The 22,767-nt window shown below is 48.1% G+C and overlaps 1 protein-coding gene across 1 annotated transcript in view; it reads left to right on the forward strand.

Annotated features, from left to right (window-relative positions):
• NUP98 (nucleoporin 98 and 96 precursor) overlaps positions 1-22,767 on the forward strand; it is a 117,166-nt gene that overhangs the window by 32,909 nt on the left and 61,490 nt on the right. Inside the window, exons 8-12 of the mRNA XM_060263763.1 lie at positions 418-555; positions 2,785-2,869; positions 11,000-11,086; positions 19,365-19,505; positions 21,113-21,246. Of these exons, the coding sequence (XP_060119746.1) occupies positions 418-555; positions 2,785-2,869; positions 11,000-11,086; positions 19,365-19,505; positions 21,113-21,246 (585 nt within the window). The remainder of the gene's footprint in view (positions 1-417; positions 556-2,784; positions 2,870-10,999; positions 11,087-19,364; positions 19,506-21,112; positions 21,247-22,767) is intronic.

Consider the following 22,767-nt stretch of genomic DNA (forward strand, 5'->3'; position numbering starts at 1 on the left):
TCTGGTCAGCAAGTTAATTGCGGTATGTAATAATATTGTTCACAGAGTGGTTTTGATTTATTTGGTTGCAACCTCATTCCTCTGTGTAGCCTATTGTGTATGTTCCAGCTGTGGATCCTGGCAGCATGCATAACTCCTTCAGTACTTTCTACAGTTTCACCGCTCAGATGGAACTAGGTTTTCTCCTCGGCTGTTAGGCTTGAGCTGCCTTAGATTTAATATCTTCCCATCTTGCCTTTTCTAAATTTGATCGGCAGCTCTTCAGTTTGTCCCCTTTCGGTGTGGTTGACAGTTGCCACCAGCAGCAATGCATATACTGTATTCGGTAACTAGAACCACTGTGTAGTTGTGCCTCTTAAGGGAAAAAAAGGTTGTGTCGAAGCACCTCTTTTTCAAATATCCCCCTAATTTTAGCAGGGTTTGTTTGGAGCAACGCAGCCCTCTCAGACCGGAGGCCTTTTCGGAACTGCTGCAAATACGAATACCGCGACTGCCTTTGGAACTGGAACAGGCCTCTTCGGACAAGCCAACACAGGATTTGGCGTTGGTGGCTCGGTAGGTCTGTGGGGAGTAATGCGATCCTGAGGAGGTGCCCATTAGCCTGTTCCTCCTTACTTGTTTGCAGACTTTCTTTGAGGAAGGGTGGTTTATAAATTTAATAAATAATAATAACCATAATATTTGCTGCATCCTGTCACGGAAGAGCCCTCAGAGGGCTTCTGGGGGAGTGGCTTGAAGACTGCTGCTTGGGGTAATGCGAAGCTAAAAGAGACCCAGTGTGGTGTCATGGGGTTGGACTAGGGCAAGGGTGGGGAACCTCTGTCCCGAGGGCCGTATATGGCCCTTGAGGTCACTTGGTGTGGCCCTCGGGGATTGCTGGGCCGAACCGAGCCATGTGGCAGCCTCCCTGGGGCCTGGCTAGCCAGCGAGGATAGTGGGGCCCAGCCACGCCGTGCAGCAGCCTCCCCAGGGCCAGGCAGGGATCGCAGGGCCCAGATGTACTGTGGGGCAGCCTCCCTGGGGCCTGGCTGGCCGGCCAAAATTGCTGCAGGGCCTGGAAAACTTACTGTCACCGTTCAGTTTGCGCTTGATTATCCCAGATGGTGTGGCCTAATATGCTAACATTAGGGGATGTGGTCTAATATGCTACTGAGTTTCTGCTGGGCCTTTTCTACAAAAAAGCCCTGGACCTATGCATTTGCCTAGGGCGGCGGGCTGGGTGTGTGTGCACCGGATTAGGCTCTCCTCACATGACCAAATAGAACGACTATTATTTGTATTAATTCTGCTGGCCCGAATCATTCTCCCTTGGCGGAACACTGTTTTTTAAGTTGATAATTTTTTATGGCCCGCAAATGATGTTATAAATATCCATACGGCCCTTGGCAGAAAAAAGCTTCCCTACCCCTGGACTAGGGTCTGAGAGACCCAGGTTTGAATCCACGCTTAGCCATGGAGGCTGGCTGGGTGACCTCGGGCCAACTACACTCTCTGAGCTGAACCTACCTCGCAGGGTTTTTGTGAAGATAAGACAGAGGAGCAGAGAACAATGTCAGCTGCTTTGGGTCTCCCCTGGGGAACAAGGCAGGATACAAATGAATAAGAATAAATAAAAATAAATACTTCAGGTTTTCACGGCTGGCATCATCATTAGGATTTGTAGAATCTTTCGGGCTCAAGTGCCGTGTTCTACTGGAGAAAGTTTTTCTTCCAGACGTTTCGTTCTCAGCTGCGGAGAACATCCTCAGTGGCGTTGCAGCCGGAGCAGGCGCTCTGACCTTCTTGGCTGCTGTGCATTGAGTGAGGCCAGGGCTGCTGGAGAGCTGCTGTTTCTAGGCTGGAGGGGGTGTGGTGAGATGGCCACTGAGGATCTTATCCGCAGCTGAGAACAAAACGTTTGGAAGAAAAACTTTCTCCAGTAGAACACGGCACTTGAGCTCGAAAGATTCTACAAACCCTAATAAAAATAAATACCATGGAATGGTGTTTGTGTGTCGTTGAATGGCTCAGATAGGAACCATACAGACTTAGATTTATAGTCCTTTGAAATAGAGATAGCCAAGAATTTGGTTTGGGGCAGTATTTGAGAAGCTTTTGTTTAATAACTCCAAAGGTTGTAACTTGATTGGTGGCAAAAAAAATTTGGCAGCTGGTTCGCGGACATGAGCTGGGGTTCTCTGAGGGTGATACGCTGTTGTGTGCCTCTCCGGGAGCTTTATAAACCAGATGTGGCAGGATCTGTCCTAGCAAAGAGGAGGATTTGAGTGATACTGTCTCCCCTCCATCTTTGCTCTTTTGTATCTTCCTCTCCTAGCAGAAGGAAGGTGGTGAAGATTTCAGTTCCCTTTCTGCCTGTTCCTCTTCACCATGCTTCGACATTTTTAGCCCCCTTGGCTTTTAAAAAGAGTGAAGGGGGGGGGGGAATCGTCTTCACTGGATCTGAATTTTAAGAACCACCCCAAGTATTTCATTCAGATGGTGATGTCTTTCCCAGATATTTGCAACAGAGAATGTACACATTACTGTTGGTGACCAATGTTCCCTCTAAGCTGCAGAGTCTTGTGAGCAAAGAAATCTACTTTGTGAACTCCTGGCATTGAAGCTGTGAGCTGCTGCATAACTTATTGTGCTCTGGGACCATTTTTCCTGAGCTAACACAATAATGTGTGAGCTGGAGGCTAAAAATCTGTGAGCTAGCTCACGCTAACTCAGCTTAGAGGGAACACTGTTTGTGACTTGTGTGGTGTTCTGCTAAACAAAGGTTTGTGTGTTTCCTCCTTTCAGTCCCTTTTTAGCAACAAGCCTGCTGGATTTGGAACCACAACCACCAGCGCGCCCTCATTCGGAACGACGACCGGCAGCCTTTTCGGTAACCAAATAGATTTTTTTTTTCTGATTTCAGTTCATTTATTTGTTGAATATACTACATGGCACACTGTGGACGTTTGTACATCTAAATACTGTATTGTAAACCATGGTGTTGGGAGTTGGGGGGTGGACCTCCAAATCACAGTGCCACAGGAGGCGGCTGCTACAAGCATTGCCAGCTTCAAGAGGGGATTGGATAAACATATGGAGCAGAGGTCCATCTGTGGCTATTAGATATTCTTTGTCTGGGGCACTGATGCTCTGCTCTTGGTGCTTGTGGGGGGCAAAGTGGGAGGGCTTCTAGTGTCCTGGCCCCACTGATGGACCTTCTGATGGCACCTGGGTTTTTTGGCCACTGTGTGACACAGAGTGTTGGACTGGAGGGGCCATTGGCCTGATCCAACAGGGCTTCTCTTACGTTCTTATGTCTGGGGCAGTGATGCTCTGTTCTTGGTGCTTGAGGGGGGGGCAAAGTGGGAGGGCTTCTAGTGTCCTGGCCCCACTGATGGACCTCCTGATGGCACCTGGGTCTTTTGGCCACTGTGTGACACAGAGTGTTGGACTGGAGGGGCCATTGGCCTGATCCAACAGGGCTTCTCTTACGTTCTTATGTGACACAGAGTGTTGGACTGGAGGGGCCACTGGCCTGATCCAACATGGCTTCTCTTATGTTCTTATGGGACACAGACTGTTGGACTGGATGGGCCATTGGCCTGATCCAACATGGCTTCTCTTCTGTTCTTATGTGACACAGAGTGTTGGACTGGAGGGGCCATTGGCCAGATCCAACAGGGCTTCTCTTCTGTTCTTATGTGACACAGAGTGTTGGACTGGAGGGGCCACTGACCTGATCCAACAGGGCTTCTCTTATGTTCTTATGGGACACAGAGTGTTGGACTGGATGGGCCATTGGCCTGATCCAACATGGCTTCTCTTCTGTTCTTATGTGACACAGAGTGTTGGACTGGATGGGCCATTGGCCTGATCCAACATGGCTTCTCTTCTGTTCTTATGTGACACAGAGTGTTGGACTGGAGGGGCCACTGGCCTGATCCAACAGGGCTTCTCTTATGTTCTTATGTGACACAGAGTGTTGGACTGGAGGGGCCACTGGCCTGATCCAACAGGGCTTCTCTTATGTTCTTATGTGACACAGAGTGTTGGACTGGAGGGGCCATTGGCCTGATCCAACAGGGCTTCTCTTATGTTCTTATGTGACACAGAGTGTTGGACTGGATGGGCCATTGGCCTGATCCAACATGGCTTCTCTTCTGTTCTTATGTGACACAGAGTGTTGGACTGGAGGGGCCACTGGCCTGATCCAATAGGGCTTCTCTTATGTTCTTATGTGACACAGAGTGTTGGACTGGAGGGGCCACTGGCCTGATCCAACAGGGCTTCTCTTATGTTCTTATGTGACACAGAGTGTTGGACTGGAGGCGCTACTGGCCTGATCCAACAGGGCTTCTCTTATGTTCTTATGTGACACAGAGTGTTGGGCTGGAGGGGCCACTGGCCTGATCCAACAGGGCTTCTCTTCTGTTCTTAATGAGATCTGTTTCACTCTGCTGTTTGAAATCTTTGTTAGTAACAGCTCTGAAACCCTTTCCTGCTTGCTGCTTGAAAACACAGAACTGCTTTATGCTGAATTGGAACCTTGGTCCATCGGATTCAGTTTGTCCACTCAGACTGGCTGGAGCCATGGCCCCTCCCTTAGAATCCTAGAGTTAGAAGAGACCTCCAAGGCTATCTAGTCCAACCCCCTGCACAATGCAGGAAACTCAGAAATACGTCCCCTTAAATCCACAGGATCCTCATATCCGTCAGGTGGCCATCTAGCCTCTGTTGCTCAGTGGATCTTTGTTTCTTGGCTGATAGGATGTTCTTTTGCACCAGCCAAGCTTTGTAGTATTGGCTTGTCGGGGAGTCTTTATTTTGCCATAGTGAGCTTTCCTCGAGCCAGCACAGAGCTGCCAAGGCCTTCCCAAACAAACCAAGGCCAGTTACAGGCTTGTTAGGCCAAGCGGTGGCAGCAGCAAGCACACTGTCCCTCTCCCAGTGAAGTGGAGAGAGGAAGAAGACAGCAGAGAGCGTGGGAGGTTATGGGGCCCCTTCCTCATCCCCAAGAGGATTTCTGCTGCTTCCCTCTCCTGTGGGCATGTTCCACAGACTTTGAGGAAGGAGAGGGTGGACTTCATGAGGCCCTTCCTGCAGCAGTTAAGGCTCAGCTGGGCCTGCTTGCTGTGTGAGGGGGGCCCTCCTCCGTACGGCCAGGAATGACATGAGACCCGCTTAGGCAGCACTTCTCTTTGAGACCAGCAAATGCTGTTTCCCCAGAATAACGGCGCATCCTCTCGAAAAGGCTTTGTGGCACATTTGCCAAGGCCGACGGTGTGAGTAAAGGGGAAAATATATTTTATTACTCAGCTGAAAATTCCCTGCACGTTTCCCCAACAGACTTAGAGGGAATCAGTCATATAATACGCAAACACAATACCGAGGTATCGTGAAACGGTTATTTCGTTAACGTTATGTAAATAAAAGTTTTGCTTTAGAAATCAAAAAGCATTTTGTGCTTTGTAGCATCCTGTAGATACAAGATCAGTAAGCAGAACAAAGCAGAGTCCAGTATCACCTTGAAGACCAACGAAGTTTTATTCAGAATGGAAGCTTTCGTGTGCTAGAAACACACTTGGGGCTCTTTAGCTTGGAGAAACATCAACTGCGGGGTGACATGAGAGAGGTTTACAGGATTATGCATGGGATGGAGAAAGTAGAGAAAGAAGTCCTTTTCTCCCTTTCTCACAATACAAGAACTTGTGGGCATTCAATAAAATTGCTGAGCAGTCAGGATAGAACGGATAGAAGGAAGTCCTTCTTCACCCAAAGGGTGATTAACATGTGGAACTCACTGCCACAGGAGGTGGTGGCGGCTACAAGCATAGCCAGCTTCAAGAGGGGGTTAGATAAAAATATGGAGAAGAGGTCCATCAGTGGCTATTAGCCACAGTGTGTGTGTGTATATATTATTTTTTTTGCCACAGTGTGACACAGAGTGTTGGACTGGATGGGCCATTGGCCTGATCTAACATGGCTTCTCTTATTTTCTTATGTCCATCAGTGGCTATTAGCCACAGTGTGTGTGTATAGTATTTTTTTTGCCACAGTGTGACACAGAGTGTTGGACTGGATGGGCCATTGGCCTGATCCAACAGGGCTTCTCTGATGTTCTTATGTGACACAGAGTGTTGGACTGGAGGGGCCATTGGCCTGATCCAACAGGGCTTCTCTTATGTTCTTATGTGACACAGAGTGTTGGACTGGAGGGGCCATTGGCCTGATCCAACAGGGCTTCTCTGATGTTCTTATGTGACACAGAGTGTTGGACTGGAGGGGCCATTGGCCTGATCCAACAGGGCTTCTCTTATGTGACACAGAGTGTTGGACTGGAGGGGCCACTGGCCTGATCCAACAGGGCTTCTCTTATGTTCTTATGTGACACAGAGTGTTGGACTGGAGGGGCCATTGGCCTGATCCAACAGGGCTTCTCTGATGTTCTTATGTGACACAGAGTGTTGGACTGGAGGGGCCACTGGCCTGATCCAACAGGGCTTCTCTTATGTTCTTATGTGACACAGAGTGTTGGACTGGATGGGGCGTTGGCCAGATTCAACAGGGCTTCTCTTATGTTCTTATGTGACCCAGAGTGTTGGACTGGAGGGGCCATTGGCCTGATTCAACAGGGCTTCTCTTATGTGACCCAGAGTGTTGGACTGGAGGGGCCACTGGCCTGATTCAACAGGGCTTCTCTTATGTTTTTCTGTGACACAGAGTGTTGGACTGGAGGGGCCATTGGCCTGATCCAACAGGGCTTCTCTTACGTTCTTCTGTGACACAGAGTGTTGGACTGGAGGGGCCACTGTCCTGATCCAACAGGGCTTCTCTTATGTTCTTATGTGACACAGAGTGTTGGACTGGAGGGGCCATTGGCCTGATCCAACAGGGCTTCTCTTATGTTTTTCTGTGACACAGAGTGTTGGACTGGAGGGGCCACTGGCCTGATCCAACAGGGCTTCTCTTATGTTCTTATGTGACACAGAGTGTTGGACTGGAGGGGCCACTGGCCTGATCCAACAGGGCTTCTCTTATGTTCTTATGTGACACAGAGTGTTGGACTGGATGGGCCACTGGCCTGATTCAACAGGGCTTCTCTTATGTTTTTCTGTGACACAGAGTGTTGGACTGGAGGGGCCACTGGCCTGATCCAACAGGGCTTCTCTTATGTTCTTATGTGACACAGAGTGTTGCACTGGAGGGGCCACTGGCCTGATTCAACAGGGCTTCTCTTATGTTTTTCTGTGACACAGAGTGTTGGACTGGAGGGGCCACTGGCCTGATCCAACAGGGCTTCTCTTATGTTCTTATGTGACACAGAGTGTTGGACTGGAGGGGCCATTGGCCTGATCCAACAGGGCTTCTCTTATGTTTTTCTGTGACACAGAGTGTTGGACTGGAGGGGCCACTGGCCTGATCCAACAGGGCTTCTCTTATGTTTTTCTGTGACACAGAGTGTTGGACTGGATGGGCCACTGGCCTGATTCAACAGGGCTTCTCTTATGTTTTTCTGTGACACAGAGTGTTGGACTGGAGGGGCCATTGGCCTGATCCAACAGGGCTTCTCTTACGTTCTTCTGTGACACAGAGTGTTGGACTGGAGGGGCCACTGGCCTGATTCAACAGGGCTTCTCTTATGTTTTTCTGTGACACAGAGTGTTGGACTGGAGGGGCCATTGGCCTGATCCAACAGGGCTTCTCTTATGTTTTTCTGTGACACAGAGTGTTGGACTGGAGGGGCCATTGGCCTGATCCAACAGGGCTTCTCTTATGTTTTTCTGTGACACAGAGTGTTGGACTGGAGGGGCCACTGGCCTGATCGAACAGGGCTTCTCTTATGTTTTTCTGTGACACAGAGTGTTGGACTGGATGGGCCACTGGCCTGATTCAACAGGGCTTCTCTTATGTTTTTCTGTGACACAGAGTGTTGGACTGGAGGCGCCATTGGCCTGATCCAACAGGGCTTCTCTTATGTTTTTCTGTGACACAGAGTGTTGGACTGGAGGGGCCACTGGCCTGATCCAACAGGGCTTCTCTTATGTTTTTCTGTGACACAGAGTGTTGGACTGGATGGGCCACTGGCCTGATTCAACAGGGCTTCTCTTATGTTTTTCTGTGACACAGAGTGTTGGACTGGAGGGGCCACTGGCCTGATCCAACAGGGCTTCTCTTATGTTCTTATGTGACACAGAGTGTTGCACTGGAGGGGCCACTGGCCTGATTCAACAGGGCTTCTCTTATGTTTTTCTGTGACACAGAGTGTTGGACTGGAGGGGCCACTGGCCTGATCCAACAGGGCTTCTCTTATGTTCTTATGTGACACAGAGTGTTGGACTGGAGGGGCCATTGGCCTGATCCAACAGGGCTTCTCTTATGTTTTTCTGTGACACAGAGTGTTGGACTGGAGGGGCCACTGGCCTGATCCAACAGGGCTTCTCTTATGTTTTTCTGTGACACAGAGTGTTGGACTGGATGGGCCACTGGCCTGATTCAACAGGGCTTCTCTTATGTTTTTCTGTGACACAGAGTGTTGGACTGGAGGGGCCATTGGCCTGATCCAACAGGGCTTCTCTTACGTTCTTCTGTGACACAGAGTGTTGGACTGGAGGGGCCACTGGCCTGATTCAACAGGGCTTCTCTTATGTTTTTCTGTGACACAGAGTGTTGGACTGGAGGGGCCATTGGCCTGATCCAACAGGGCTTCTCTTATGTTTTTCTGTGAAACAGAGTGTTGGACTGGAAGGGCCATTGGCCTGATCCAACAGGGCTTCTCTTATGTTTTTCTGTGACACAGAGTGTTGGACTGGAGGGGCCACTGGCCTGATCCAACAGGGCTTCTCTTATGTTTTTCTGTGACACAGAGTGTTGGACTGGATGGGCCACTGGCCTGATTCAACAGGGCTTCTCTTATGTTTTTCTGTGACACAGAGTGTTGGACTGGAGGCGCCATTGGCCTGATCCAACAGGGCTTCTCTTACGTTCTTCTGTGACACAGAGTGTTGGACTGGAGGGGCCACTGGCCTGATTCAACAGGGCTTCTCTTATGTTTTTCTGTGACACAGAGTGTTGGACTGGAGGGGCCATTGGCCTGATCCAACAGGGCTTCTCTTATGTTTTTCTGTGACACAGAGTGTTGGACTGGAGGGGCCACTGGCCTGATTCAACAGGGCTTCTCTTATGTTTTTCTGTGACACAGAGTGTTGGACTGGAGGGGCCATTGGCCTGATCCAACAGGGCTTCTCTTACGTTCTTATGTGACACAGTGTTGCACTGGATGGGGCGTTGGCCTGATCCAACATGGCTTCTCTTATGTTCTTCATCAGACAGTAGGATGGAATGGCAAGCAATCCTAAATTTAGGGAGAGTAGGCAGTGAATTAGTATGCAGAATCATGTTGTAACAGAGTCTGCCAACCTTCAGGCTGAGTTTTGCCAGCAGGCCTGGTTAACTGATAGCACTAACAGAAACAAAGCCTGGTATTTCACCACAGAAACACCAAGAGGGCAGGCTGCCACCAGACTGGGTTAATCTCTAGCACAGAGGCCCCCAATCAAACCTTTGCCTATTAGAGATGCACTAGGGAAAATGAAGCCACACAGCTGCAGCAAGGGGTTCCCAAAGTAAGTTTTTAAGAATTGGCCGTAGGCATTCCAAGGCTAATGGTTAAGTGTTGGCAAAGTTGCCGTGACCTCAAAAGCAACCAACAAAAGGGTAAATTTATAAGAAAGTTTATTTTAAAGATTAAGCATAACAAAAGCATTGGATAAGTGAGCCATAAAAAATAAAGACATTGTAAATTATAACTAGCTAATCTACTGCAGTTTAGTCTTCCAGATATTACCATACAACCGAGTCCGGTGTCCAGATTAGATCGAGTAGTTGCAGCTAAAGAAATCAAGTCAGTATCATAATGCCCCTGTATAAATCGATGGTGCGGTCTCATCTGGAGTACTGTGTGCAGTTCTGGTCGCTGCACCTCAAAAAGGTTATTATAGCATTGGAGAAAGTCCAGAAAAGGGGAACTAGAATGATTAAAGGGCTGGAACACTTTCCCTATGAAGAAAGGTTGAAACGCTTGGGACTCTTTAGCTTGGAGAAACGTTGCCTGCGGGGTGACATGATAGAGGTTTACAAGATAATGCATGGGATGGAGAAAGTAGAGAAAGAAGTCCTTTTCTCCCTTTCTCACAATACAAGAACTCATGGGCATTCGATGAAATTGCTGAGCAGCCAGGTTAAAAAGGATAAAAGGAAGTACTTCTTCACCCAAAGGGTGATTAACATGTGGAATTCACTGCCACAGGAGGTGGTGGTGGCCACAAGCATGGCCACCTTCAAGAGGGGTTTAGATAAAAATATGGAGCAGAGGTCCATCAGTGGCTATTAGCCACAAAAAAAATTTGCCACTCTGTGACACAGAGTGTTGGACTGGATGGGCCACTGGCCTGATCTAACATGGCTTCTCTTATGTTCTTAGTGTTGGACTGGATGGGCCATTGGCCTGATCCAACATGGCTTCTGTTATGTTCTTAATGTCAGACTGGATGGGCCATTGGCCTGATCCAACATGGCTTCTGTTATGTTCTTAATGTCAGACTGGATGGGCCATTGGCCTGATCCAACATGGCTTCTCTTATGTTCTTAGTATTGGACTGGATGGGCCATTGGCCTGATCCAACATGGCTTCTCTTATGTTCTTAGTGTTTGACTGGATGGGCTATTGACCTGATCCAACATGGTCTCTTATGTTTTTAGTGTTGGCCTGGATGGGCCATTGGGCTGATCCAACATGGCCTCTCTTACATTCTTAATTTTTGCACAGCCCCAAAAGTGAAGTCAGAGGGTCAGTTTTCAGTAAGATGTTAACCCAATGGGTTGCTTCTCCTGGGGGAAAAATCAGGCCAGGCCAGAATTCCCGCAGGCATTAGTTGCGAGGGAGTTGACGCCAGGCTAGCTCCAGCGCAGGAAGAGGCTGGACAGCAAAGGTGCCCACTGACTGACTGTTCTTCACATGCAGGCTTTGGGGCAAATACCACTGGAAACAGCCTGTTTGGAAACAAGCCTGCGGCGCTGGGAACCGGACTCGGAACAGGATTTGGGACAGGTAACGAACGAGGGGACGCCATATTGGGGGTGTGGTCTCCACTCTAGCCTTGATGAGTGAATCATCCGCTTGGTCGGGTTCACTGTCCATCACAGGTGTCTGTGGTGAGTGGCTGTCCATCAAGACCCCTCCCCCTTCTCCGGCTTGCAGTTTTTTTTTCTTGCCATTACTCAGATCACACACTCACCTGCCACCCTATCGCTATTAGCACAGTATAAATATGTGTGTGTGTGTGTATTTTTATATATATATATATATATATATATAAACATATGAAGTTGCCTTATACTGAATCAGACCCTCGGTCCATCAAAGTCAGTATTGTCTACTCAGACTGGCAGCAGCTCTCCAGGGTCTCCAGCTGAGGTTTTTCACACCTACTTGCCTGGACCCTTTTTAGTTGGAGATGCCGGGGATTGAACCTGGGACCTTCTGCTTCCCAAGCAGATGCTCTACCACTGCGCCACCGTCCCTCCCCTATACACATACACACAAACATATATTGGCCAGTGTGTGACACAGAGTGTTGGACTGGATGGGCCATTGGCCTGATCCAACATGGCTTCTCTTATGTTTTAATCTACGTGATTATTAAGCTGTGCCTTGCCAGAGACTGAGCACATTGCAGAGAGCTCTGGGATAGAGCAGAGAAGTGCTACAAGCGTGAGGTTTGTGGCTCAGTAGCTGGGGGAGTTGCTAAAAACTTCTGAGTTTGGGTGAAGGGCTGGAGGTGAAGGTGATTGCTGCTGATTGATTAGGAGTGGCTGTGTTCCCCACCCTCTTTGCATTATTAAGCTGCGCCTTGCCAGAGAGCTAAAGGGCTCTTGGCCTGTGGCCCTTAGCCTGAGGGCTGTGTAAGGACCAGGAAGCCAGATTCCTTGTGTTCCCAATAAGGTAAGTAGACTCTCCAGACGGGGAGCCACATAAACAAACAGGGTTTAAAAGGGGACTGTATATTTTTAAAAAGCTTTCATGAAGGTAGAATGCCAGCAGGGGGGTGGGGGCTTTCCAGTGCTTTGCACTGAGTGTCACATGTATGACTGTCTGCCTACAGGACAGAAGTCTTGGGTGTGTGCTCGATGCAAGGAGCTCCTGGTCCTCAGGGAACGAGTTCATACCCTTGAGGCTGAGGTGATTGACCTAGAGAAGCAGAGACAGTCAGGCACTCGGAGAAGACTCTCAGGGACGTGTTAGATGAGCCCCGCTCTGAACGTGGCAGCCCCGTTGCTGCCAAGGAGCATGAGGGTCGAGAGGGAACAGGGCACCGTGCTGAGGATGAGGGGAATGTGCCCTCAGAAGGGACCTCTTCTTTGGTTGGTGAACGGGAATCCTTTCGTGCCAAGGAGCCATCCCTGGGCAGGGAGAGAGGGGGGGGTCTTGGTAGTTGGTGATTCGATCCTTAGGCAAGTAGACAGCTGGGTGGCAAAACCATGTACTGACCATTCGGTGACTTGCCTGCCTGGTGCGAAGGTAGTGGATAGGCTGATGCACAGCGCTGGGGAGGAGCCAGTAGTCGTGGTGCATGTTGGCACCAACGATGTGGGGAAATGCAGTCGTGAGGTCCTGTAGGAAAAACTTAGGCTGTTAGGCAGGAGACTTAAGGCCAGGACCTCCAAGGTAGCCTTCTCAGAAGTGCTACCTGTTCCACATGCAGGGCTGGAGAGACAGGATCAAATTAGAAGTCTCAATGTGTGGATGAGACGATGGTGTAAGGAGGATTTAAGTTTGTTAGGCACTGGGATGCTTTCTGGAACAAGCGGGAGCTGTACAAAAAAGACGGTCTCCACTTGTCCCCAGATGGAACCAGATTGCTGGCGCTTAAAATCAAAAAGGTGGCAGAACAGATTTTAAACTAAATCTTGGAGGAAAGCCAACAGGAGATGAAATGTCTCTGGTTTGGGAGGACTCATCTCAAAGAAATGCAGGGTTAGCTGTTACTTTTCTACCGGGTAACGGATCAGAGTTGTCCACTGAGATGGTGACAAACAGTATGGACTGTCTGCCAGAGTCTCGAGGCGGCAGGAGGAAGGTGGGGGGCCTAGCTTGCCTGGGAAATTATAGATGTTTGTACACAAATGCTAGAAGTGTTCAAAGTAAAATTGGTAAGCTGGAATGTTTTGTGTTGGGAGAAAACATAGACATTGTGGGAATTTCAGAAACTTTGTTGAATGAGGAGAATCAGTGGGACACAGTGATTCCTGGATATAAGTTTATTGGAAGGATAGGGAGGGAAGGGTTGGAGGTGGGGTGGCTCTGTATGTCAGAGAGGGCATACGGTCCAGTAAGACTGAGGTCAGAGAATTAGATTCTCTTCTAGAAATGCTTTGGGTTGAAATAGAGGGCCCAAAAGGAAATTTAACTATGGGAGTTTGTTATCACCCACCAAATCAAAAGAGAGAGGACGACTATAATATGATGGAAGGCTTAAAGATAGCGGCTAGACATAAAAACTGTGTCGTCATAGGTGATTTTAACTACCCGCAGATTGATTGGGTCAATATGTGTTCTGATCGAGAGAAAGAGATTGAGTTTCTAGATGCTCTCAATGACTGTGCTATAGAGCAGATGGTCTCTGAACCTACCAGGGGTGGGGCGACCCTGGATTTGTACCGAAATAATGCCTAAGACTTGGTGAGAGATATAAAAGTGATCGCACCGCTTGGGAGCAGTGACCAAAACGTTATTGATTTCACCGTTTGTATAAATAGAGAGTTGCCCCAAAAGACCAGCACAACCATGTTTAACTTTAAAAGGGGTAAATTCTCTGAGATGAGGAGGCATGTGAAGAGGAAACTGAAAGGAAAGGTAAATACAGTCGAAACCCTTGGGGAAGCTTGGAGGCTATTTAAAACTACAATCCTAGAAGCTCAGATAAAATATATATACCACAAGTTAGGAAAGGCACAAACAGGTATAAGAAAAGGCCTGCATGGTTAACAAACATAGTAATGGAAGCTGTAAAAGGTAAGAAGGACTCCTTTAAGCGGTGGAAAGCTAGTCTAAATGAGATTAATAAAAGGGAACACAGGCTGTGGCAAATCAAATGCAAGACTGCGATCAGGCAGGCAGAAAGGGACTATGAGAAGCATATTGCAAAAAACATAAAGACCAACAATAAAAATTTCTTCAAATAATTTAGAAGTAGGAAACCAGCCAGGGAGGCAGTGGGGCCCTTGGATGACCAAGGGGTCAAAGGATTACTGGAGGAGGATAGGGAAATGGCTGAGAAGCTGAATGCATTTTTTGCCTCCATCTTCACTGTGGAAGATGAGAAGTGTTTGCCTGCTCCAGAACCACTAATTTTGGAAGGGGTGTTGAAAGACCTGAGTCAGATTGAGGTGACAAGAGAGGAGGTCCTACAACTGATAGACAAATTAAAAACTAATAAGTCACCAGGTCCGGATGGCATACATCCGAGAGTTCTGAAAGAACTCAAAGTTGAACTTGTGGATCTTCTGACAAAAATCTGTAATCTTTCATTGAAATCTGCCTCCGTTCCTGAGGACTGGAAGGTAGTAAATGTCACCCCCATTTTTAAAAAGGGTTCCAGAGGAGATCCGGGTAACTACAGGCCAGTCAGTCTGACTTCAACACCGGGAAAGTTGGTAGAAAGCATTATCAAGGACAGAATGAGTAGGCACATTGATGAACACGAGTTACTGAGGAAGACTCAGCATGGGTTCTGCAAGGGAAGATCTTGTCTCACTAACCTGTTACATTTCTTTGAGGGGGTGAACAAACATGTGGACAAAAGAGACCCGATATTGTTTACCTTGACTTCCAGAAAGTTTTGATAAAGTTCCTCATCAAAGGCTCCTTAGAAAGCTTGAGAGTCGTGGAGTAAAAGGACAGGTCCTCTTGTGGATCAAAAACTGTCTAATTAATAGGAAGCAGAGAGTGAGTATAAATGGGCAGTCTTCTCAGTGGAGGACGGTAAGCAGTGGAATGCCGCAGGGCTCGGTACTGGGTCCCATACTCTTTAACTTGTTCATAAATCCGACGAAGACGGAGGTTCTCTACCTGGGTCGGGGCGGTCCGGGGAGAGAGATCCAGCTGCCGGCCCTTGACGGGGTGCCACTAATACCGGTCCCCAAGGTCAAGAGCTTAGGCGTGCTCCTTGAGTCCTCCCTTACAATGGAGGCTCAGGTGGCAGCCACTGTTAGATCTGCCTTTTTCCATCTTCGGCAAGCACGGCAGCTGGCCCCTTACCTGGACCGCAGCGACCTAGCGACGGTAATCCATGCTACGGTCACCTCAAGAATAGATCACTGTAATGCTCTCTACATGGGGCTACCCCTGACGCTAACCCGGAGACTACAACTAGTGCAGAACGCTGCGGCACGGCTGTTAATGGGTCTACCACGACGGGGGCACATTCAGCCAGTGCTGAGAGAGCTGCACTGGTTGCCTGTTGTGTTCTGAGTTCGCTTCAAGGTGTTGGTATTAACCTTTAAAGCCCTTTATGGTCAGGGACCTGCCTATCTACGGGACCGCCTTTCCCCATATATCCCCCAGAGAGCACTGCGATCAGGGACAAAAAATCTGCTGTCTGCCCCTGGCCCAAAAGAAGCCAGGCTATGCGCAACAAGATCTAGGGCCTTCTCGGTGGCAGCACCAGAACTCTGGAACACCCTCCCAGAAGCTATAAGGGCCCTGCGGGATCTGTCGGCGTTCCGCAGGGCCTGTAAGACCGAACTGTTTAGACAGGCATTTCTGGTTGACTGAAAATGAGCTGCCACCGGACATCCTACAGAAGCTGGTGGTCATAGTCAGAACCCAATACCGCCAGACTGGATCGAGATAGCGTAATAGTTTTAAACTGATAAATGTATTATGGTTTTATATGTTTTATGGAATGATTGTTTTTATGATACTGTAAGCCGCCCTGAGTCCGCTTGCGGAGAGGGCGGGATATAAATGCAAAGTAATAAATAAATAATAAATAAATGACTTGGAGTTGAGAGTGAGCAGTGAAGTGGCCAAGTTTGCAGATGACACTAAATTGTTCAGGGTGGTGAGAACCAGAGAGGATTGTGAGGCACTCCAAAGGGATCTGTTGAGGCTGGGTGAGTGGGCGTCAACGTGGCAGATGCGGTTCAATGTGGCCAAGTGCAAAGTAATGCACATTGGGGCCAAGAATCCCAGCTACAAATACAAGTGGATGGGGTGTGAACGGGCAGGGAGTGACCAAGAGAGAGATCTTGGGGTCGATGTAGATAACTCACTGAAAATGTCAAGACATTGTGCGATTGCAATAAAAAAGGCCAACGCCTTGCTGGGAATTATTAGGAAGAGAATTGAAAACAAATCAGCCAGTATCATAATGCCCCTGTATAAATCGACGGTGCGGTCTCATTCGGAATACTGTGTGCAATTCTGGGCACCGCACATCAAAAAGAATATCATAGCATTGGAAAAAGTGCAAAAGGCAACTAGAATGATTAAAGTTTTGGAACACTTTCCCTATGAAGAAAGGTTGAAACGCTTGGGGCTCTTTAGCTTGGAGAAACGTCGACTGCGGGGTGACATGATAGAGGTTTACAAGATTATGCATGGGATGGAGAAGGTAGAAAAAGAAGTCCTTTTCTTCCATTCTCATAATACAAGAACTCGTGGCCATTCCATGAAATTGCTGAGCAGTCAGGTTAAAACGGATAAAAGGAAGTCCTTCACCCAAAGGGTGATTAACATGTGGAATTCACTGCCACAGGAGGTGGCGGCGGCTACAAGCATAGCCAGCTTCAAGAGGGGGTTAGATAAAAATATGGAGCAGAGGTCCATCAGTGGCTATTAGCCACAGTGTGTATGTATATATATACACACACATAGGAGAGAGAGCGCGATCGATCGATCTATTTTTTGACCACTGTGTGACACAGAGTATTGGACTAGATGGTCCATTGGCCTGATCCAACATGGCTTCTCTTATGTTCTTACGTTTTAACTAATATATTTAAGTGGTTTTATCGTTTTAATGTGGTCATAGCACGCTATGACTTCAATGTAAGCCGCCCTGAGCCTGCCTCAGCGGGGAGGGTGGGGTATAAATCGATGTAAACATGAACATTTGTCAATCTACGTCAGCTTTCCTGCCTTCGACGCCCCTTTGGCTTTGTATCTCCTCCTCCACAATGTAACTGTTGCTAGGAAAAATTAAAATCTTCAGATTCTGTTCCAGCAGGCAGAAGTACAACTTTCTCTGTAATGTCTTTGGGTGGTACAAATTGTAAAGCACCTGAAATGAGGCAATGCGTGTAATTGTAGTGGAGGAAGTTCATTCCAGTTGGTGTGCTTGTCTTGGCATTTTGCCGTTGAAAACATTTGGGCGTGTGTTAGGATATTTATGGTGCAGCTTCCATGAAGGTGGGTTCCGGGGGTTGTCATGTTATAGCATTGCTATAGGATAATATAGCATTGGAAAAAGTGCAGAAAAGGGCAGCTAGAATGATTAAAGGGCTGGAGCACTTTCCCTATGAAGAAAGGTTAAAACGTTTGGGGCTCTTTAGCTTGGAGAAACGTTGACTGCGGGGTGACATGAGAGAGGTTTACAAGATTATGCATGGGATGGAGAAATGGCCTGATCCAACATGGCTTCTCTTATGTTCTAGCCAGCTTCAAGAGGGGATTAGATAAAAATGTTATAGCACTAGAATGATTAAAGGGTTGGGACACTTTCCCTATGAAGGATGGTTAAAACGCTTGGGGCTCTTTAGCTTGGAGAAACGTTGACTGCGGGGAGGGACGGTGGCTCAGGGGCAGAGCATCTGCTTGTTAAGCAGAAGGTCCCAGGTTCAGTCCCTGGCATCTCCAAAAAAGGGTCCAGGCAAATAGGTGTGAAAATCCTCAGCTTGAGACCCTGGAGAGCTGCTGCCAGTCTGAGAAGACAATACTGACTTTGGTGGACCAAGGGTCTGATTCAGTATAAGGCAGCTTCATATGTTCATATGACATGATAGAGGTTTACAAGATTATGCATGGGATGGAGAAAGTAGAGCCGCTGCCAGTCTGAGAAGACGATACTGACTTTGGTGGACCAAGGGTCTGATTCAGTATAAGGCAGCTTCATATGTTCATATGACATGATAGAGGTTTACAAGATTATGCATGGGATGGAGAAAGTAGAGAAAGAAGTCCTTTTCTCCATTTCTCACAATACAAGAACTCGTGGGCCTTCAATGAAATTGCTGAGCAGTCGGGTTAAAATGGATAAAAGGAAGTCCTTCTTCACCCAAAGGGTGATTAACATGTGGAATTCACTGCCACAGGAGGTGGTGGCAGCTACAAGCATAGCCAGCTTCAAGAGGGGGTTAGATAAAAATATGGAGCAGAGGTCCATCAGTGGCTATTAGCCACAGTGTGTGTATGTATATACACACACACACACATATATTGGCCACTGTGTGACACAGTGTTGGACTGGATGGGCCATTGGCTTGATCCATCGTGGCTTCTTTTATGTTCTTATGTGCAGTGTTTCCTTTAAGCTGAATGAGTGTGAGCTAGCTCACAGCCCTTTAGCTTCTGACTTGCACGTTTTTGTCTTAACTCAGGAAAAATGGCCCCAGAGCAAACTAATTCGTTCAGTAGCTCCTAACTTCCATGCCAGCAGCTCACAAAGCAGAACTTTTGCTCCCAAGACTCCACATCTTAGAGGGGGGAGTGTTGGTCAAAGGTTTCTGCTGCAGAACAGCTAGATGGGGGTCCTTGGTGCATTGTGCTCCCATATGTTGGCTTCTGCTGCTGGGCTTGGATCTAGCTGTAGTGCAGCTGACTGCGGTGTTGTGTGGGCTTCTCAAAGATCCCTCCCCCCCCCCGCACTGAGGTTTAAAAAAAAAAACCCAAAAAGACTTCCTTGCAAGTGTATCATCCTTTCCTTGCATGAACAGCAGTAGAAATGGGGCCTCTTGTTAGTGTCCACTGTTTTAGTATCAAACCCCAGGGCTGATTGGGCAGGTTTTAATAGCGTTGGTTATTCTAATACTTGCCGTTGCAGCTTAGAGCGAGATGTTAATTCTTTTTTGTGAAGCAAGACCTTGCGGTTTGGGGGTGGAGATCTGGTGGGTTTTGACGGCTTTCTTCAAACTGTTCTTTCCCACAAACACACACCCCTTTTTAATAGACTGCTGTTAGGGTTTTTTAATGTTTTAAGTGTGTAAAATGTTTAAATTTAATACTTTATGTTAGATTTTATGTGCTGTGAGCTGCCCTGAGCCACTTCGGTGGGAAGGGTGGGATATAAATCGTAACTAAACTAAACTCTTTCTCCCTTTCTTTGCAGCCCTTAATGCCGGGCAGACTTCCTTATTTGGGAGCACCCAGCCCAAACTTGGAGGCACTCTGGGGACAGGCGCATTTGGAGCCGCTGGATTTAACACGGCCACTGCAGGACTTGGCTTCGGAGCTCCTCAGCCTGCTGTGGGTAAGTGTGAACTCTCACTCCAAGGGAGAGGGGATCCTGTCCTTTTGACAGAAGGTCCAGTATCCTGCCGTAAGGTGCTCGTAAGGCTGAGAGCCAGTTTGGTGTAGTGGTGAAGTGCGTGAACTCTTCTCTGAGAGAACGGGGTTTGATTCCCCACTCCTCCACTTGCAGCTGCTGGAATGGGCTTGGGTCAGCCAGAGCTCTCTTATCTGGGAGAACCGGGTTTGATTCCCCCCTCTTCCACTTGCACCTGCTGGGATGGCCTTGGGTCAGCCAGAGCTTTCTTATCTGGGAGAACCGGGTTTGATTCCCCACTCCTCCACTTGCACCTGCTGGAATGGCCTTGGGTCAGCCAGAGCTCTCTTATCTGGGAGAACCGGGTTTAATTCGCCCCTCCTCCACTTGCAGCTGCTGGAATGGCCTTGGGTCAGCCAGAGCTCTCTTATCTGGGAGAACCGGGTTTGATTCCCCCCTCCTCCACTTGCACCTGCTGGAATGGCCTTGGGTCAGCCAGAGCTCTCTTATCTGGGAGAACCGGGTTAGATTCCCCACTCCTCCACTTGCACCTGCTGGAATGGCCTTGGGTCAGCCATAGCCCTCATAGGAGCTGTCCTTGTAAGGGCAGCTGATGTCAGAGCTCTTTCAGCCCCACCCACCTCACGGGGTGTCCATTGTGGGGGAGGAAGATAAAGGAGATTGTGAGCCACTCTGAGATTCAGAGTATAGGGCAGGCTATAATCATCTAGGGCAGTAGGGTCTCTGAGGGTGATAACAGACGGGCATTCAGGAGCGGATCAGATCAGAGGCATCCCATGTTGGGCTGGCTCAAAAAGAGCCGTCCAGAACCCCCCCTCCATGCTCCCCAGCGAGGCAGCCCCATCCTATCTATGAAGCACCTTGGTGTGATCACACCGGGGGGGGGGGCCCGGCACCTCAGAGGCTGCACTGCTCTTTTTCTTCCCCAACGAGTCAAGCACTCTGGGGTTTTTACAAAACAAAACCACCCCAGAAACAGCTTGGGGTGGCTTAGTGGTTTCACACCACCAAGGCATCTTGCTTGTGCACTTCCCCGTCCAGACACCAAAGGGGCGACTGGTGTGCGGCTTAAAAAGCTTTTGAGCCGCTCCGCTGCCGCCAGAGGACGGGGTGAGGACGGGATGGGGCCCCTCCGAATCCCACACTCTGTGTCACACAGTGACCAAAAAATCAGGTGCCATCAGGAGGTCCATTAGTGGGGCCAGGATACTATAAGCCCTCCCAATGTCTCCCCAAGCACCAAGAATACATAGCATCACTGCCCCAGACAGAGAGCTCCAACGATACCCGGTGGCTAATAGACACTGATGGACCTCTGCTCCATATGTTTATCCAATCCCCTCTTGAAGCTGTCTATGCTTGCAGCTGCCACCACCTCCTGTGGCAGTTAATTCCACGTGTTAATTGCCCTTTGGGTGAAGAAGGACTTTCTTTGATCCGTTCTAGTCCAACTTCTCAGCAGTTTCATCGAATGTCCACGATTCAATTTCATAGAATGTCCTTATTCACCTGTTGACAGTTGTTCTGTTGTCAGCGTGAGAACCCACAAGGCACCTTTCCTTTGCTTGCAGCTCTGACAGACCCGAACGCGTCAGCAGCCCAGCAAGCGATTCTTCAGCAGCACCTCAACAGCCTGACTTACTCCCCTTTCGGAGATTCTCCGCTCTTCAGAAATCCCATGTCTGATCCAAAGAAGAAGGAAGAGGTGAGGCCCGGAGTCTTTTAGATTGAAGCAGTAGTTTGCGTCCCACTGAAGCCGTTCTACCAATGGCGGTGTTTTCCTCCCGCACCTCAAATCTGCAGCGAAGTGTCACTGCTGATGGAGTGGATCCAAAGAATCCACCCCAGGACTTCCTTATAAACAGCAAAGTTGAGAAAAACTAAAGAAATGCGGGTGCATGTTGTCCCGTCAGATGTATTTGAAACAAAAACAATAAGCTTTTATTTATTTATTCCATTTATATCCTGCCCTCCCTACCGAAGCGGGCTCAGGACAGCTTACATATTCTTGCATATGCATGGGCATATAATAAGTAAGATAAAAACCATAAACCAATTTAACAACCACAAGACATAAAAATTTACATTTCGGTGCTATGATCTTGCAATTAGATTTATCTGCGTCTTAGATGCTCCTTTCTGCTGCTAAGAGCATAAGAGAAGCCATGTTGGATCAGGCCAATGGCCCATCCTGTCCAACCCTCTGTGTCACACAGTGGCCAATATATGTGTGTACACACACACACTCACACAAACATACTCTGTGGCTAATAGCCACTGATGGACCTCTGCTCCATATTTTTAAGCAATCCCCTCTTGAAGCTGGCTATGCTTGTAGCTGCCACCACCTCCTGTGGCAGTAATTTACACATGTTAATCACCCTTTGGGTGAAGAAGGACTTCCTTCTGTCTGTTTTAACCCGACTGCTCAGCAATTTTATCGAATGCCCACAAGTTCTTGTATTGTTAGAAAGGGAGAAAAGTCCCTTTATACACACACACACACACACACACACACATATATACATACATATAAACACGTATACACACACACATATATATATATATATATACACACACATACTGTGGCTAATAGCCATTGATGGACCTCTGCTCCATATTTTTATCCAATCCCCACTTAAAGCTGTCTATGCTTATAGCCGCCACCACCTCCAATTCCACATGTTAATCGCCCTTTGGGTGAAGAAGGACTTCCTTTTATCCGTTCTAACCCGACTGCTCAGCAATTTCATGGAATGCCCACGAGTTCTTGTATTGAGAGAAAGGGAGAAATGGACTTCTTTCTCTACTTTCTCCATCCCATGCATCATCTTGTAAACCTCTCTCATGTCACCCCGCAGTCGACGTTTCTCCAAGCTAAAGAGCCCCAAGCGTTTTAACCTTTCTTCATAGAGAAAGTGTTCCAACCCTTTAATCATTCTAGTTGCTCTTTTCTGCACTTTTCCCAATGCTAGAATATCCTTTTTGAGGTGCGGTGACAAATAGGTTTTGTGCCAGTTTTGAAACACAGGTTTTCTATTTCCGTGTAGAAGCCTGATCTTATGGGAACATCCAAAACGAACAGGTGCTCCTGAGACTCTGGTTTCTACCCAGTAAGAGCTTATCACGAAGCAGGATAGGGATTGCAGTGTACCGTCCGAGAAATGCACCGGTTGGATGGCAGCTGCCAGTTAGAATTCTTTCTGTATTTGCCGCAAGCTAAGCC

The sequence above is a fragment of the Heteronotia binoei genome, unplaced genomic scaffold (genome assembly GCF_032191835.1).
Source record: "Heteronotia binoei isolate CCM8104 ecotype False Entrance Well unplaced genomic scaffold, APGP_CSIRO_Hbin_v1 ptg000860l, whole genome shotgun sequence".
Classification (NCBI taxonomy): Eukaryota; Metazoa; Chordata; class Lepidosauria; order Squamata; family Gekkonidae; genus Heteronotia; species Heteronotia binoei.